The sequence below is a fragment of the Trichomycterus rosablanca genome, chromosome 14 (genome assembly GCF_030014385.1).
Source record: "Trichomycterus rosablanca isolate fTriRos1 chromosome 14, fTriRos1.hap1, whole genome shotgun sequence".
Classification (NCBI taxonomy): Eukaryota; Metazoa; Chordata; class Actinopteri; order Siluriformes; family Trichomycteridae; genus Trichomycterus; species Trichomycterus rosablanca.
Window position 1 is genome coordinate 4,822,443 of NC_086001.1, and position 18,570 is coordinate 4,841,012.

Here is an 18,570-nt window from a genome sequence, read left to right on the forward strand (position 1 = left end):
AAAGGACCCAAACTGCTACATCTGGGAAGCGAACCCAGGGCATGGGTGCTGTGAGGCGACAGTGCTACCCACCAGTTAAATGTCAACCGTCATGGACAACTTTCAGGTTTTTGTACTGTAGGAGGAAACCCACACAGAAACCCTCAGACAGGACCTGGATCACTCCACCTGGGATTCGAACCCAGGACCTTCTCGTTGTAAGGTGACCCACTACCACTTCGCCACCGTACCACCCTTCACAAACCAATAAATACAGAAGACTAGGGGGATCTGTGATGGATTGTGGTCTTGAATCAACTACTGTGTTTTCGTTGTAGCCTAGTGGTCAAGGTACTGGACTGGTAATCAAAATGTTGCTGGTTCAAACCCCACCACTGCCAGGTTGTCACTGTTGGGCCCTTGAGCAAGGCCCCTAACCCTCAAGTCGCTGTAAGTCGCTTTGGATAAGAGTGTCAGCTAAATGCTGAAGATGTAAATGTAAATCCAGACCTTCGTTTCTGGTCACTGATTGTGAGGAGTGAAATGGTCTCCTCCTGCATTTAAAAACATGCGGAAGGTGGATTGGCTGCTTTAAACTGGAGTGTGAATGGTTGAATGCATAATCATCAGTGATAGACGGACCAGAGTTATCCAGGTGTAGTCCTGGCTTGTGTATAATGTTTCCAGGATAGGCACGTGATCTTGACCAGGGAACGGATAAACGAACGAACATGAGCATCTGCTCACATTGTACTGAATGAAGTATTCGTGTTGCCATGGTAACTGACTGAGGACCTGCTTTTGACCTGACTGCACCCATGCGGATACGGGGAGAACATGCCAAAGGCCTCCTCTCAGAGTCACCGGGAGTCGTGCACGTGGGCGCCCACCCACTCTGTCCGCAGGGTTAAAATAAGCTGATGTGCCTTGTACTCAAGCGCGCGCCCTGATGTGCTGGGTAAAGAAAGCGCGCACACCCGCATTCACCCCCCGCCCGCGCGGATCTCACACGCGCGCGCGCGCACCGGCATCTCGAGCGTCAAACGTTTAAAAGCTGAGCTCGCGCTGTACAGGAAAGGCGTTTCCTCTGGTGGGGAACGAGGGCCGGAATACCGCAGCGCTTGTCTCTCAGTAAGCGCGAGACGCTGACCGCGCGTGGACTCCGCATTGCTCGTGCATTATCCGCGTCTGCGTGTGCGCGCGCGCGCGTTCAGGCCCGCATTATTTCGGGATCCGCGCGGCGGAGGAGCGCGAGACGGTGGAGCAGGTGCGCGTGCGAAACACTCAGGGATTCTCCGCTTTATATGGACTTTATTCCTGCAGACTCCTGGGGTTAGATCTGCAGGTAAGCGTCCCTCTGTCGGCTCCGTCCCACCGCGTCCTGGGTTCGGTTTCTAATGCACGTGTCTCCATTCTGTATCGGATTATTCCAAATCCGACACAATGGCGCGTCTGAGTGGGTACCGCACAACAACATTGGGTTTAGAGGACTTAGATTCGATCCTGGGGGTCCTTCTGTCTACTTCGCTTTTTGTTCCTCCCAAAAAGATGCAGAAGGTGGATTGGCTAATTTTGGTATTGGTGCGTCTTACTGGAAGTTTTCTGAATAATATGTGTGGCAGGGGTTGCTCTGTGGTTAAGGTTGCAGGTTCAAGCCTCACCATTGCTGCTGTTGGGCCCCTGAGCAGGGCCCTTAACCCTCAATTGCTCAAACTGTATCCAGAATTGTAAGTCGCTTTGGAGCCTGCTTCTACTAATTCTTTGGTCAGCTATAGCCTAACGGTTAAGGCACTGGACTAGCAATCAGAAGGTTGCTGGTTCAAGCCACACCTCAGTGATTTTTGCCAGGTTGCCACTGTTGGGCACTTGAGCAAGTCCCTTAACCCTCAACTGTAAGTCGCTTTGGTTAAAGCATCTGCTAAATGGCGTAAATGTAAATGGGAGGTCTTGGATTTAATGAATGAATGGAAAAGCTATAAATAACTTAAACAAGTTGATATTGTTGGTAAGTGGAACAGAACAACTGGGGACCTGGAACCTTTGTTCTGTTCTTTCTACTGGTCAGCCTTTGTGAGGTGGCATGTTCTCCCCATGTCCACGTTTCCTCTGGTTTCCTCTGAATTCTCTAAACGTTTACATTTATGGCATTTAGCAGACACCTTTATACAAAGCGACTTACAGTACTGTGACAGTATACAGTCTGAGCAATTGAGGGTTAAGGGCCTTGCTCAAGGGCCCAACAGCAGCAACCAGGCAGTGATGGGGCTTGAACCAGCGACCTTTTGATTTTTGATTTGATTACTAGTCTAGACTTGCAATCAATGGTCCAGTTTATCACAAATGTGTTCAGTGGGGTTGATTTACTGCCTCTTTACAGGCCTTTGTCGTTTCTCACACCAAACCTGTCACACTTTTCACCTTGCTTTGTGCACATGGACCATTGAAAAGCCTTCCCCAGACTGTTGCCACAAGTCGTAAGCATATCATTTATTGCATGTAATTGATTTTACATTCTTGAATCTATTTGTCTCTACCTTCTCAGTTACTTCTGAATTCTGGATTTTAAGGTAAATATTTTAGCGCTTTATTATGAAAGTGCTGCTACTTTATTTCCTGTCTGATTAGAGAGCATTAAGATTTATTTATGCAGTTTCAGCCCCACAACATTGAAATCAGAGTAAATTCATGAGCTTTTACCTCATCAAAATGAAAAAAGTGAAAAAAATTATGTTTATGTTAATGTTTCTGAAAATATTTGTACTTTAGTAAAAATTAGTGTCAGTTCTGTTATGATTTGTGACGAGGCCGGAGAGGTGATTTCACCCTTATGTAAAGTGCTTTGTGTTCAGAATGAGGTAATGGAGGAAATGCTGGAATTAGTCTGGTACTGATTGTAACATACTCATTATCAGGTGTGTGTGTGTGTGTGCTGACAATAGCCTCTTTCTCTCGATTCTCCCGCCACAGAAACACACTGTACATCAGTTATCATGGTATTATCACATCTCGGCGAGTGTGCTGTAGTATGTGTGTGTGAAAGAGAGAGAGAGAGAGAGAGAGAGAGAGAGAGAGAACAAACTCAATTCAAGTGAGTGTATGGTGACCTTGGACTGACACATAGTCAACCGAACTAGAATGCAGACGAAATGTTTGCCTACCCAGAGTGTGTGTGTGTGTGTGTGTGTGTGTGCCAATACAATGTATAGTATAAAAACAATTATATCTATAGTGTTTACTAAACCTGTATATACTATTGTTAGTATTACAGCTCGTGTGTGTGTGTGTGTGTGTGTGTGTGTGTGTGTGTATCAGGACTGTCATGAAATGCACATACCTTATTAGTGTATGGCACGTAATAATAATATGTACAATGTTTACTGAACCTGTATGTAACTCTGTTAGTATTACAGCTCATGGTATGTGTGAGTGTGTGTGTGTGTGCGTGTGTATCAGGACTGTCATGAAATGCACATACATTATTAGTGTATGCCATGCACACATATGTACAATGTTTACTAAACCTGTATATAACATTGTTAGTATTACAGCTCATGTTGTGTGTGTGTGTGTGTGTGTGTGTGTGTGTGTGAGTTTCCTAATGGCCCAGGTCAGTAAAAAGCTGGGCTTAGCACTACTACATGGTTCCCAACAAACTGCAGATTCATTATACAGTGTATCACAAAAGTGAGTACACCCCTCACATTTCTGCAAATATTTCATTATATCTTTTCATGGGACAACACTATAGACATGAAACTTGGATATAACTTAGAGTAGTCAGTGTACAGCTTGTATAGCAGTGTAGATTTACTGTCTTCTGAAAATAACTCAACACACAGCCATTAATGTCTAAATAGCTGGCAACATAAGTGAGTACACCCCACAGTGAACATGTCCAAATTGTGCCCAAATGTGTCGTTGTCCCTCCCTGGTGTCATGTGTCAAGGTCCCAGGTGTAAATGGGGAGCAGGGCTGTTAAATTTGGTGTTTTGGGTACAATTCTCTCATACTGGCCACTGGATATTCAACATGGCACCTCATGGCAAAGAACTCTCTGAGGATGTGAGAAATAGAATTGTTGCTCTCCACAAAGATGGCCTGGGCTATAAGAAGATTGCTAACACCCTGAAACTGAGCTACAGCATGGTGGCCAAGGTCATACAGCGGTTTTCCAGGACAGGTTCCACTCGGAACAGGCTTCGCCAGGGTCGACCAAAGAAGTTGAGTCCACGTGTTCGGCGTCATATCCAGAGGTTGGCTTTAAAAAATAGACACATGAGTGCTGCCAGCATTGCTGCAGAGGTTGAAGACGTGGGAGGTCAGCCTGTCAGTGCTCAGACCATACACCGCATACTGCATCAACTCGGTCTGCATGGTCGTCATCCCAGAAGGAAGCTGACGCACAAGAAAGCCCGCAAACAGTTTGCTGAAGACAAGCAGTCCAAGAACATGGATTACTGGAATGCCCTGTGGTCTGACGAGACCAAGATAAACTTGTTTGGCTCAGATGGTGTCCAGCATGTGTGGCGGCGCCCTGGTGAGAAGTACCAAGACAACTGTATCTTGCCTACAGTCAAGCATGGTGGTGGTAGCATCATGGTCTTGGGCTGCATGAGTGTTGCTGGCACTGGGGAGCTGCAGTTCATTGAGGGAAACATGAATTCCAACATGTACTGTGACATTCTGAAACAGAGCATGATCCCCTCCCTTCGAAAACTGGGCCTCATGGCAGTTTTCCAACAGGATAACGACCCCAAACACAACCTCCAAGATGACAACTGCCTTGCTGAGGAAGCTGAAGGTAAAGGTGATGGACTAAACCCAATTGAGCACCTGTGGCGCATCCTCAAGTGGAAGGTGGAGGAGTTTAAGGTGTCTAACATCCACCAGCTCCGTGATGTCATCACGGAGGAGTGGAAGAGGATTCCAGTAGCAACCTGTGCAGCTCTGGTGAATTCCATGCCCAGGAGGGTTAAGGCAGTGATAATAATGGTGGTCACACAAAATATTGACACTTTAGGCACAATTTGGACATGTTCACTGTGGGGTGTACTCACTTATGTTGCCAGCTATTTAGACATTAATGGCTGTGTGTTGAGTTATTTTCAGAAGACAGTAAATCTACACTGCTATACAAGTTGTACACTGACTACTCTTAGTTATATCAAAGTTTCATGTCTATAGTGTTGTCCCATGAAAAGATATAATGAAATATTTGCAGAAATGTGAGGGGTGTACTCACTTTCGTGATACACTGTATACTGGGTATACACACACACACACATACACAAACTTACATACACACACTTACATGCACACACTGTAATAATTGCTGTAATACTGTCCAATTATGAGTTCTGTTTAGGATTATATAACAGATGTTTGAGCCTATATACAGATGTAATACTTTCATGAATACGGTAGATGCATTTCTGGGATTTAATGATACTGTTTTTGTGATAAACTGGAACACAAATTATAACAAAGTAATATACACAAAGCAATTTGATTATTTATTTGGTGGTAGAAAGTTCATGCTACACTGTTTAGATCCTTCTGCCACTTGCGCTGGTTCCTTCACCCGTGAATAGGAGTCAACAATGTCCATAGTCAGCCTTTCCTTACTTAGAAACAGCCCGACCAGGCCAGGGTGGTAGCACATTAGACTGCTGCGCCACTCTAGTATCAATTGTTCAGGTCTGATATTTGCTGGCACGAAATTTGAGTCATGAATCATTTATAGTTTGGCGCCTTGTGTTTACACATTTTAGTCTCTGTTAGTTGCTGTCTATTGTTGTTGTTGTTATTATGTGTGTGTGTGTGTGTGTGTGTGCGCAGACACATGCTGCTGTAGCTTTTTATACCCAGTCACTTTCAGAGCCAGCGTAGCTTAGCTCATATTTACCCGCATAATGGATTGGGTGTTGAGATGATTTTAGAGTGACCATGTCGACACCTTCCTTCCTGTGTGTATTTATGAGCACGCAGGGGTGGCGGGCGAGGTCGAGGGAGGTTGGGGGCCGGCAAAAATAACCCCAAAGCACTCTAGCAATAGACACTTACGCTGCTGTTAAGCCTTATTTGGCTAATTGTTATTCCTATTTGCGCCTCCCAGACAGACGTGATGATATTAGCGATCTGACGATGTATTGGTATGATGATATGATGTACTGTGATAATAAATCACAAATAGCTACGAGGCATGCCATGAGAAGATTGCCGTCCGGAACAGCTGATGGACGCCCGAGTCTTTATTGAGGTCAAATATTTCAGACACACTTATAGGTGTAGAAAATCAATTATATTTAATAAATGAGATGCTTTTAATTCTGTGGCAACAGTTCTGATAAACACACCTTCTGGTAGCCTTTTCTGCTTGTGTGTATTGAGACTTTAACAGACATAACAGACATTTTAGAGAAATATTTGGTATTAAGAAGTAAAAAGTATTAATTAAGAAATAAAAAGTATTACTTAAGAAAGCATTTGCTACCGCTTAGGTGCTACAGCAGTTTATTACCTGTGAATAGGGCCGTACTAAATTCATGGGAAAATGTTATTAATTTATGGACCTTGTTTTTCAAAAATCACAGATCTCACAGATTTTTACAGAAAAGTGACAAATTTCACGGCAGTCATTAAATTATACTCATAAATTGAATGATGGAATCAGTGAAGGCATCAGTCTTAAATACGAAACTTCTCGTCCGTGTTTTGACCACCTTCCCCCCCTCTGTCTACAGAATTGATTAGCAGTTTTTAAAACTCAATTACCTGAGTCATGTTTTTAGCTGCTTTAGACTTCGGCATCTTAGACCAGCGGTGGGCAAACATTTTGTCTAACCGATTGCTGGTGTAACCGAGCGTCTTTAGAGTTTGCTGAGTTTATAAAGAAAGAAATAAACTGTACATAGACAGAGTATCGAAAGCAGAACACTTTACCGGCTTGTTCTTTTGAGGTGCAGCACAGAGATGATCACGTGTGTAGAGAAGCGCACTTTTCCATTGATTAAGGAATTACCAGAGGGATAAAATACACTCAATACATAAACACACATCAAACATTGTCAGCACAATACAGCACAGAAAAGTCTGTTACATTAACTTAATTACCGTATGATTGATTGGACGCCTCATACTGCACATTGCACCTCATATTTCATATGATACATGAATGAAAAATGTTAAATCACTAAACACAAACCTTACATTTACTCGGGAAATAGCTTTTTCACAGTCCGTGACGCGATTTTCACGGCAGTGAATTAGGTACAGCCTTATTTATCAAATCTATTTAGTGATATAGCACTGTGTGTTACTATTTGCTACAGAAAATGTCAGTAACTTTCAGCTCGGCTCAGTTATACATTTAAATTTCTATTCCAAGTGATTCAAAGTATTCAGTTACTGCACATTTAAATATCCTACATTAAAATCACAAGTATAATATAAATGCTGCATCGTACAGTATGGTTCACCACAACATGCTACAAGCTGTCAGTGCAATATTTGTTAACTTCTGTTATTTTTTGTCATTTTTGTAATTTTTATATCTTTTTTTATATATCTTAGATTTCTATTGTTTTTTATATGTACAGTATGAACACTTTTATATCTCTTTATTTCTAAACGTTGCTGTAACATTGCAAATTTCCCCCTGTGGGATAATAAAAGGCTCTTATCTTATATTATGTTATCTTACAAGATTCTAGCTAATATGTTCAGTGATTTTAACAATTTGACAGCCTTTTTTCCCCCAAACAGGAAAGTATTACATGCATTAATCTACTAATTCGGAATGCTAATCCATAAACTCTGCACACACTTAAGCAATGTGACCCCGACCCTCCTGCCTGTATATAATGTGGGCATTACATCATCGGTCAGCATTGTTATGTCCTCTGTCAGCTAGTAGCGATAACTCAGTCATCCGTGGCTCGTCGAGGACCCTGACCCTTTTTAATCAGGTACTTTAAAAGGCGGCGGCGTGCTTATAATGTCCAGCACCACTCAACACCTGCATTATAATGTGTCCCAGTCTAAAAGCTTTTCCTGGCACAATGTCACATCAAACCAGGTTTTTTAGATCATTGTGGTGAGAGGAAATTCTTCATTTAACCAGTTTAGGTTTTGTTGTTTATTCATTTTTCATTTCATTTAAATAATGTATTTTGACCCTTTACAGATATGACAAAAAAAACCCCACATCTTTTAACCCTGGACCACCCAAGGAGGATGGAGGGCTCTTCTGATTTTTTTTTTTTTTTAAAGTTTCTTCCTCTTAAAAATTATTGTTTCTATTGTTTTCTCTACTAGGCATTACAACATTTGCCAAAGAACCCATAATTTATATGATTTATATGTATACATTAATTTATATGCACATTTTATATGCATGTCCAGGTTGTTTACTCATGATGCTAGTTCACGATGCTGCTCTGTTTGTTTTGTTAGATTTAGTTTACTGTAGTAGTGTAGTATTTATTTTACTGTAGTAGTGTAGTATTTATTTACTATAGTAGTGTAGTATTTATTTTAGTGTAGTAGTGTGCAAACACAGGCCACAATAAACTGCAGTTGCCCACAATGCAGGAATAAAAAATCAGATTCAGCGTTTTACGCTCTGGGTCACTGAAACGTCTGACTAAACCAAAACCTCCACTATAAAATCCCTGCTCAGCCTTTTATGTTGACTGTTTTAGAAGGTACACGTGACCGTATTTACTAAGAGACGTGTAATGAGTTTGCTTTGTTTAGTATTAAAGAAAAAGGTGACTCGTGCTAGGCAGTTTTTGTGTTTGTTTGTTTATTAGGATTTTAACATCATGTTTTACACACTTTGGTTACATTAATGACATAAACGGTACTCAATACTCAAGATTCATCAGTTCTCAATTTCAATATCAAACACAGTCATGAACAATTTTGTATCTCCAATTTGCCTCACTTGCACGTCTTTGGACTGTGGGAGGAAACCGGAGCTCCCGGAGGAAACCCACGCAGACACGGGGAGAACATGCAAACCACACAGAAAGGACACGGACTGCTCCACCTGGGAATCGAACCAAGGACCTTCTTGCTGTGAGGCATCAGTGCTACCCACTGAGCCACCGTGCCGCCCCTAATGCACTAATGATATTGATTTTAGTGAGATTGATGCATTAAAAATGCTTTAAAATCTACTACACAACAGGTTTAAACTTTTTTTATTTAGATATTTTTGAATATTTGGCTTGTACCTTACGTTTTCTCCTTATTACATTTATAAAAAATGCAAAAATGTGTTTCATTTGAATGGTACAAATCTCCTACCTTTTAAAATGCATGCTAGTAGGGCAATTGGCTGCTCTAAATTGGTATAAGTGTGTAAATGACCGAGTTTATTGGGTCCTGTGATTAACTGGCAGCACAACAACCCGAACCAGGTTAAGTGTTTAGTAAATAAATGAACGTTTCTGTACTGTGTGTGTGTGTGTGTGTGTGTGTGAGAGTTGGGGTGTTTTTACAATTTCTTTTCTTCCTCATTCCTGTGTGTTTGTGTCCAGTTTTGTTCAGGACTTGCACAAAGGCATTGAAAGGGAACACTAACAAACACACAAACACACACACACACACACACACAGACACATTATTGGGTTTCATTAGGGCTGGGGAATGTGAAACTGTAATCACATTCAGCACACACACACACACACACTTGTACAGTCCAGTTTTCACACATGCAATCACGCAACACACACAGATCAGTCATGCATACACACACAGACACCCATAAACTTCACGGTCACTTCATTTAAACACTTTGCTCACAGAAAAGCCTCCGTTCTTTGTAGAATAGATTCCACAAGACGTTAAAATTAATTTGACAATTTGACTTAATTGCATCTTGTTTTTGTCATGCTGCAATTTTTTTCTCTCTACCACATTCCAACGGTGCTGTACTGGATTAAGATCTGGGAACTAAGAAGGCTGAACTCATTGGCCATGTTTACATAATCCGACAAACACCTCAATTGGAATATAATACATCTACGTTTTTACCTCAGTCCAAATACACTAGTCAGTCTGAGGCCATTTCACATGCAATTTCAGTTTGTGACTCTCTATATGTGAATCTGAGCCCCATACGAACTCGCCTTGTGCAGGTGAAAAGACTCAGTCGGCTACTGCACATGTGTCAGAGGGGGGTGTGTGTTAGGCACGACTCTCATCGGTCAGGAGTAAAGGTCAGCATCAGTGGAGAGGAAGCGTAATGCAATCAGGTAGTTGGGTAAGACTAAATTGGGAAGAAAAATGAGGGAAACTGCAAAAAAGGAATAATAGCCATGTAAACACCTGCACCTGCAGCAGAAGTTCATACCAGTCTTTACTGTGCACTTTCATCCAGATGTTTCGTGTGACTGGCAGCATGACTAACATCCATCTCATGCCCCTCGTAATGTTGCAAGTCATCTTTTCTTTAATACTGTACTGTAAAGTACATGTGAGCCAGACACAATTTTAAGGCAAATAAAAAAACCAAACACATCAAATGTGATGCTTGTTGTCATGGTAACTTGTAGACTAAGCGGTACTCTACACATGTGCGTCATTTTGGATGGGGTTGTTGACTAGAGACTGTTTACTGTAGGTACTGTGTTTTATTATCGTCTCTAAAAGCATGCAGAAGGTGGATTGGCTGCTTTAAAATCTTTTTCAAGTAAAAAATGACTTTTAATTCTGTGGCACAATTGACAAGGGGCAGTCCAACAGTATATCTACCGTCTATGCCTGGGCACTCAGTCATCAAGTGTGTGTGTGTGTGTGTGACTGTCTTTGTGGTCATTAAAGACCTCGAGTATGCAGAATAATTACTTCCAATTAGTACAGAGCACTAATGAGTGTGTGTGTGTGTGTGTGTGTGTGTGCCTCATTGTTGTCTGCCTTACATAACCCTGCCATAAACTCCACTGACTCTCCAACACTAACTTAATAATGAAGTGTGGAATGCTTACATACAGTGCTGTGAAAACGTATTTGTAAATCCATCCTTAATTCTGGACATAATATTTGATAAACAAGTTGATTTATTTAGCCACTTCAGATCTTTTTCATGTATTAGCTTCACCTAAATGGCAGCATTTTCCTCTACCGTCTTTCATTTACTAGAATTTCTGTGGTCTGTCCTGGATACCAGGAGATGGAGCCCACACCGTTGTGTAGACTAACACATCACAGTGTTGCCTCAAATGCTCCAAACTGCAATCAGGTCAGGCAGCCCTCAAAATATGTGGCATAAAAATATCCTTCCGTCCTTTCAGTGCCAATCTCCAAGAGGAATCCGATTCTGCCTCTACATCTCTATTTATTTTTGGATTACATGTAAAACTGCACACTTTCTACACTTCCTAGCTGACAGACAACTGCCCCAGTTGGGTTGCCAGTGCTACCAAAGAGTGGTACTTGTAATTGTGATAAATACAAACACTTCCACCTGAATTAGTGAATTAGTGCTCAATGAGGCAACTGTCAGGTGACTGTCGTCTGCTAGTCCCCTCTACCCACACAGACACGGGGAGAACATGCCAACTCCACACAGAAAGGACCCGGACCGCCCCACCTGGGGATCGAACCCAGGACCTTCTTGCCGTGAGGTGACAGTGCTACCCACTGAGCCACCGTGCCGCCCCTCTATATGGCAGGTAGGCTTGTTAGAAGAGGCTCTTACAACTGTACGTAAACTTCAGACCACAACTGTACATTTATTCTTGGCTTCCGTATGTACAGTAAATAGACGTAAATATTCAGACATGCTCGTAAAACAGATTTAGCAGGGGGCACGGCAGGACGGGACACCCTGGCAGCAAGGGTTAAATTACGGGACAGTGGCATCAAAGCTGCTGCTAAAACAGGGAGCACAAACAGACATAGATTGAAACTCGTATAACTCGTATCAACTTGTTTAGTAGTGATAAGAAAGGGGCACGTTGAAGAAAAGATGGTTAGAAAGAATTGTCTGGGCATTCTCCTTGACAGACGACTTATACTCCTTAAATGGAAATCACCTATACCTCTTATGGTATACTCTATGGATTAGATGATTTATTTATTTATTTATTAGGATTTTAATGCCATGTTTTACACTTTGGTTACATTCATGACAGAAACAGGTAGTTACTGGTTACACAAGATTCATCAGTTCAAGTTTAATATCAAACACAGTCATGGACTATTTAGTATCTCCAATTCACCTATTTACAGTCTTTCTACTGTGGAGCTCCCGGAGGAAACCCACATGTACGGGGAGAACATGCAAACTCCACACAGAAAGGACCCGGACTGCCCCACCTGGGAATCGAACCCAGAACCTTCTTGCTGTGAGGCGACAGTGCATAATTTTTTCTTGTATTCTCAGCCTATTCAGAGGCTCCACTGCAGTTTTTTGTTAGTGAATTATTTATTGAGTTATTGATCTCTGCATCGAACTCGCTCTGTGCAGAGCAGTAAATCGGACACAACATGGCAACCACAGTTCAGTCTGTTGATCCATGCCGTGTTGTGTCTGTGTACGGCGTTATAAAATGCACACATAGCAGACACACGCCGTATATTACGCTGTATATTTCTGTCTCTATAACGGATGGTACCTGCCAGGCTGCTGCTCACACATTACAAACCACAAACGCAGCAGACTGACGCCATCTTCTATTACTGACCGGTCTGAGGTTCCCAAGCTAGCTCCACATTACAGCTCCAATCAGGCACCACTGCTGTGTTCCAGTACTGTTTATAAACACACAGTCATTGACCTGAATTCATGCATAGCAACTACGAGTCACACATAGTCATTACTAGCACTTCCAACGTTTCCTAGCTGAGTAGCTAGCCACATCGTTGCGCCGGCTCGCTAAAGTTAGACTGTTCACTGTACAATCTAAATCCGTAGCCTTGTTTGCTAGCAAAGCAAGCTAAAAGGAGCTATTGTGGTGAGGTCATACGATCAGACTAAACCTTTTAATTTAACCTCTGACGTTTCTCGACCAAAGACACCTGCTAGTGCTCAAAATTAAATCTGACTTATATTTATTTGTGCTAGTGTCACTTATCAAAATGTGTGTGTGTGTGTGTTGCAGGAAAGTGGGTTCTTATTGCTAGCAGTGCTAAGAGGATATCATCACCATGAATGCAGGTATGCACCTCTTACTTATAACTATATAGTTATTTATCTTTATTTTCACTAACCTCTTAATTCCAGTCGAGATCACATGATGGGAAAGTAGGACTGGACTCAGATGACCAGACATCCCTGATTTCTGGAAACAGTTCCTGATTTTGGGAACGTGTCCCTAACTAGGAACGTCCTGTGTTTTGCTGTGTGTTCAAAACCACTCCAGTTCACCTCACTTGCACGTCTTTGGACTGTGGGAAGAAAATCGGAACACCCGGAGGGACACAGGGAGAACACGCAAACTCCACACAGGAGGGACACGGACTGCTTCACCTGGGAATCGAACCCAGGACCTTCTTGCTGTGAGGCGACAGTGCTACCCACTGAGCCACCCCAATATGAATGAACTTTTGTTCTTTATTTAAGGTTGTGTCTGGATTTTATGTCTGATCATCGTGTCATACATAACTTAATGGGGCGGCACAGTGGCTCGGTGGGTAGCACTGTTGCCCACAGCAAGAAGGTCCTGGGTTCGATTCCCAGGTGAAGCGGTCCAGGTCCTTTCTGTGTGGAGTTTGCATGTTCTCCTCGTGTCTGTGTGGGTTTTCTCCAGGAGCTTGAACTGATGAATCTTGTGTAACCAGTAACTACCTGTTCTATCATGAATGTAAGCAAAGTGTAAAACATGACGTTAAAATCATAATAAATAAATAAATAAATAAATACTAAACAGAAGTGATTTTAAAATTCTCACTTTGTGTTTCAGGTAGTGAAAATCATTCTTCAGACTCTGGTAGGTTTAATAGTTTCTGCTTAATTAAATATACATTATATTTGTTTTATTTTATTATTATATGCACCTAGTTGGTGGCACACTGACGTACCCGGTTTGGAATGCTCCGGGTGTGTTCTATTTCCTTCCCTTGGCTCCTTTCTGTGGTTTTTAGCTCCTTGCTCTGAGGTCGCCAGGAAAGTGTATAAGAAAAGGAAACTAGGAGACGTGTAGTGAAAGGAGAAAGGGCCCAACAGTGGCAAAGTGGTAGGAAAAACCCTTAATGAAATAGCTCAGAGACTGGATTGTGAAGATAGATAGAAAGGAGTTTTAATCTTGTCTGCATAGAAGGATCAGACCAACAGAGTCTTACACAGAGACTGTGTGAATGTGATAACACAGGAAAAAAAATAAACACCCCTATATACTCCCATCAGTGACCTTGTATGACAGTAGAAGATTCCACTATTAACAGAGATCTCTTAGCTAGAACATAATTGGTCTAAATTAGCTAGAACTGGGTTTTGAATGTGGTTAAGGCACTCTGCCAGGTTGCCACTGTTGGGCCCTTGAGCAAGGCCCTTAACCCTCAATTGCTTAGACTGTGTACTGTCACAACTGTAAGTCGCTTCGAATAAAAGTGTATGCTAAATGCTGAAGATGTAAATGTTATCAGGTACACCACGTACATATTCAGTAACATTCCACTGTAGCAGTATTCTTGAGATATTGGAATATGACTACTGTAATCATGCCCTAAGCATGTTCTAAGTAGTAATTGATTATGTATCAATACTTCTACTGTAAATTAACGTTTATCTCTCACTTGAACCAGTTACCTTCTAATTACTAGTCCAGTACCTTAACTGTAGAGTTACCAATGGTTTATGCGATGGATGTATGAAACACTGAGCTAGCTTGTACATGGACGTTGGATTGTCTGTGTTTTTGTGTGTAGATGGTTGGAGGTCACGCAGTGTTACAGAAGGATTCAGAAATGGTGATGAAATCAGCTCGACTCTTACCAGAGGTTACCGGGGTAGCCGTCCCACCCTGCAGGACAAGAGCGGTCCTGTCGCGGTAAGAACCTGATATAGTGTACTGCACACTGCAGAATATACACTGATCAGCCATAACATTATGACCACCTCCTTGTTTCTACACTCACTGTCCATTTTATCAGCTCTACTTATCATAGAGAAGCACTTTAAAGTTCTACAATTATTGACTGTAGTACATCTGTTTCTCTGCATGCTTTGTTAGCCCCCTTTCATGCTGTTCTTCAATGGTCAGGACCCCCACAGGACAACCACAGAGCAGGTATTATTTAGGTGGTGGATCATTCTCAGCACAGCAGTGACACTGATATGGTGGTGGTGTGTTAGTGTGTGTTGTGCTGGTATGAGTGGATCAGACACAGCAGCGCTGCTGGAGTTTTTAAATACCGTGTCCGTTCACTGTCCACTCTATTAAACACTCCTACCTAGTTGGTCCACCTTGTAGATGTTAAGTCAGAGACGATCGCTCATCTATTGCTGCTGTTTGAGTCGGTCATCTTCTAGACCTTCATGAGTGGTCACAGGATGCTGCCCACAGGGCGCTGTTTGCTGTTGGACTATTTTCAGTCCAGCAGTGACAGTGAGGTGTTTAAAAACTTCATCAGCATTGCTGTGTCTTATCCACTCATACCAGCACAACACACACTAACACACCACCACCATGTCAGTGTCACTGCAGTGCAGAGAATGATCCAACACACAAATAATACCTGCTCTGCGAGAGTCCTGACCATTGAAGAACAGCATGAAAGGGGGCTAACAAAGCATGCAGAGAAACAGATGGACTACATTCAGTAATTGTAGAGCTACAAGGTGCTTCTATATGGTAAGTGGAGCTGATAAAATGGACCAGTGGGTCACGGTATGCCTCATGTGTACTTTTCTACCCATGCTGGCTCCTCGACCAGACAGTAGGAGTCGCTGTTGCAGCAGGAATGAGGATAAACCCTGTATGATCAGTCGTCCCTCAGACACAGTCAGCTGTGGCACTGTTGTAGCATGGCGAAGTCTCACATTTTTTAATGTTTTTTTTCTTTAATTTATTATTTATTGACATTTATATGACAGTAAGATTATATTGTAAATATTATAAAAATAAAGATAATACTGTTAATAGATTATAATGTACATTACAATAGATTACAATGAATGAATGGATTTATTAATTAATAGATGATTTTAAATACTGTTAACAAGTTTAACCATACAAAAGCATTTAAACATTAATTTTTATACCTATAAATTTTTTTTATTTGTCCTTTAAAAATGAGTTCAGTGCTTTTACTAATGTAAATAATATAAATGACATTATTTCTGTTCTGCAGGACAGTTTGACAAATCTTTCTACTTGTATTCTTTTTTACTGATTGACTCTTATGTGTGTCGATCAGGTCCCACTCCCGCCCCCTCGGAGAGAGAGCTATCACATGACCCCTAACCCTCCGTCATACAGCTCCCTTGTTCCATCCGACTCTTATTCCATCAAATCCAGCTCCTCGTCCCATCACTCATACTCCACTCGCACCTTCACCACCTCTGACCTGTCCTCAGAGGCTAACGCTAATGCTAACAACTTCATTAGTCAAATACTGGAACGCAAAGTCTCATCTCTCAAACTTGCTAGCGAAGGATCAGACTCGAATTCGGTTAGCTACCCTGGCACTAACCAGACTAACGTAAAGATAACGAGCGAGAATGTGGCTAACGCTAACACTGAGAAAGCTGTATCTGGTAGCCCTCCATCCCCTCCACCACGTACCCACTCAACATCCTCCATTACCACCCACACAGCCTCTCTCTCCATCAACATAGCTCCCAAAGGTACAGAACACCACCCCAAATCTGTAGCCCAACCAGGATCCAGATCTGAACAACAGGACCATGGTGCCTTCATGCCAAGCCCCCCGGTGCCACCCAGACCAGCAGGCATTACAGTGGTATAACATTTATTTGGCATAAGTAATCACTTTTCATGACATTTCTTATCCACAGAATATCCAGCCATTTCTGACTTCACCATCTGCACCAGAAATACTTAACACACACTAATAGGCATCACACGCTATAAGCATGTTTCCACCAAGGTTCTGGAACCTTTTCAGGACTAGAAATGAACTGAAGAATTTTAACTAAAGTGCTTGTTCTGAAATTCTAATCAAGAACCAATTAAGAATCTAAATAATTAAAGCACTCTCATGAGGAGGAATTCTAGAAGTTTTTGAGGAACCACAAAGGTCTGAAAATTACCTTTAGAGAAACTAAAAGCATTCTGAAGCTTTTCTGAAGGTTCTATCCAGTACCTTATGAAAGGGTCATAGAAATCTCCCAAACTAGCAATCCAGAGCTATTGTACTAACCAGAAAATATAGAACATTTGAATGACATACAAGTGAGCGCCCAGGTGGTGCAGCAGGATATTCTGCAGATTCTGAACTCCACAAGTCTGTGCACCCCTAGCAGTCACAATCAGCAGTGCCTGCAGCAGACAAAATTGGCCACTTAGTGCCTAGTTCACACTACACGATTTTTGCCCTGATTTTGGCTCGCCGACTGGTCTGCGTTAGATTTGCCGGCTCGGGAGCAACTCGGCGTTCGCTCGGCGATCGAAACTCGGCTCTCAATTGCTGTGTGTGAACTACGGCCGAAGAGAAGAGAGATATCTAGCTTGTCAAATATCTGGATCTGAGTCGCCCAACTGGCAATGAGTGCTATGTCGAACAGCCAATGAGAACGCAAGATACGGGGTGAGGGGAAATGCAGGGGAGGAGTTGTAAAAAAGGTGGGACAGGGGTGTAATATAGTTTATATCAGAATACATTGGCACACACACAAGTTTTACAGTATTTCTGACCTTATCGTTCTCTACAAAACATAATACCCACACTGCATTGCAAAAAAATATTTATTAATCTCCAACTCACTATAGAACAATCCTATTTTCCTACTTGATTTTACGCTGCACATCAGCACACAAACTATGATCGCTTGCTACTTGTTGATGTGCATTTCTGGACGTGGTATCATTAAACCCCTCGTCACTTCTAGCATTTGTTTTCATGACAGAACGTAGTTTGGGAGACCAGAGAAGCTCGCCTGTGATTCCAGTTGGTGATAGATGGTGTAGTGTGAAACCTCCTATCACCGATCAGTTGTGTAGTGTGAAATACACACCGACTTGAAAGACTCCCGATTACAAGAGATCCAGTCGTGTAGTGTGAACTTGGCATTAGTCTACTGGGTGGGAAAATACTGAACTACATGGTTCCTAACTATGTCTTTAGACTGTTTTACAGAAATTGTATCCAGGAACTTTGAAGTTTTCCCAATAGTTCCTGGTCTCCGACTAGACCTATGGCCTAGGAGGGACTGGGTGCAAGACAGGAGCAGATCTTGAGTTCCTGAAAATGTTCCTAGATTTTAAAAAGGTTCCTGTGGTGAAAACATGCCTGATGTTCTAACAGATGTTGTATTTGTGTTGTGTATATTTGCTCTTGATTCCTCAGGTAAACATGCTTGACCAAAAAACCATTTTTGACCCACAGCTGCCCTAGTGCAATCGTCTAATGTGGTACAATCCATCGTTTTCACAAGGTGTTTCACTTCCTGCCTGCTAG

The 18,570-nt window shown here is 42.1% G+C and overlaps 1 protein-coding gene across 1 annotated transcript in view; it reads left to right on the forward strand.

The window, feature by feature from the left end:
- Nucleotides 1–1,216: 1,216 nt before the first annotated feature.
- sorbs2a (sorbin and SH3 domain containing 2a) overlaps nt 1,217–18,570 on the forward strand; it is a 51,366-nt gene continuing 34,012 nt past the window's right edge. Inside the window, exons 1-5 of the mRNA XM_063009181.1 lie at nt 1,217–1,324; nt 13,092–13,147; nt 13,893–13,919; nt 14,857–14,978; nt 16,348–16,893. Coding sequence (XP_062865251.1) covers nt 13,138–13,147; nt 13,893–13,919; nt 14,857–14,978; nt 16,348–16,893 — 705 coding nt within the window. The 5' untranslated portion in view covers nt 1,217–1,324; nt 13,092–13,137. The remainder of the gene's footprint in view (nt 1,325–13,091; nt 13,148–13,892; nt 13,920–14,856; nt 14,979–16,347; nt 16,894–18,570) is intronic.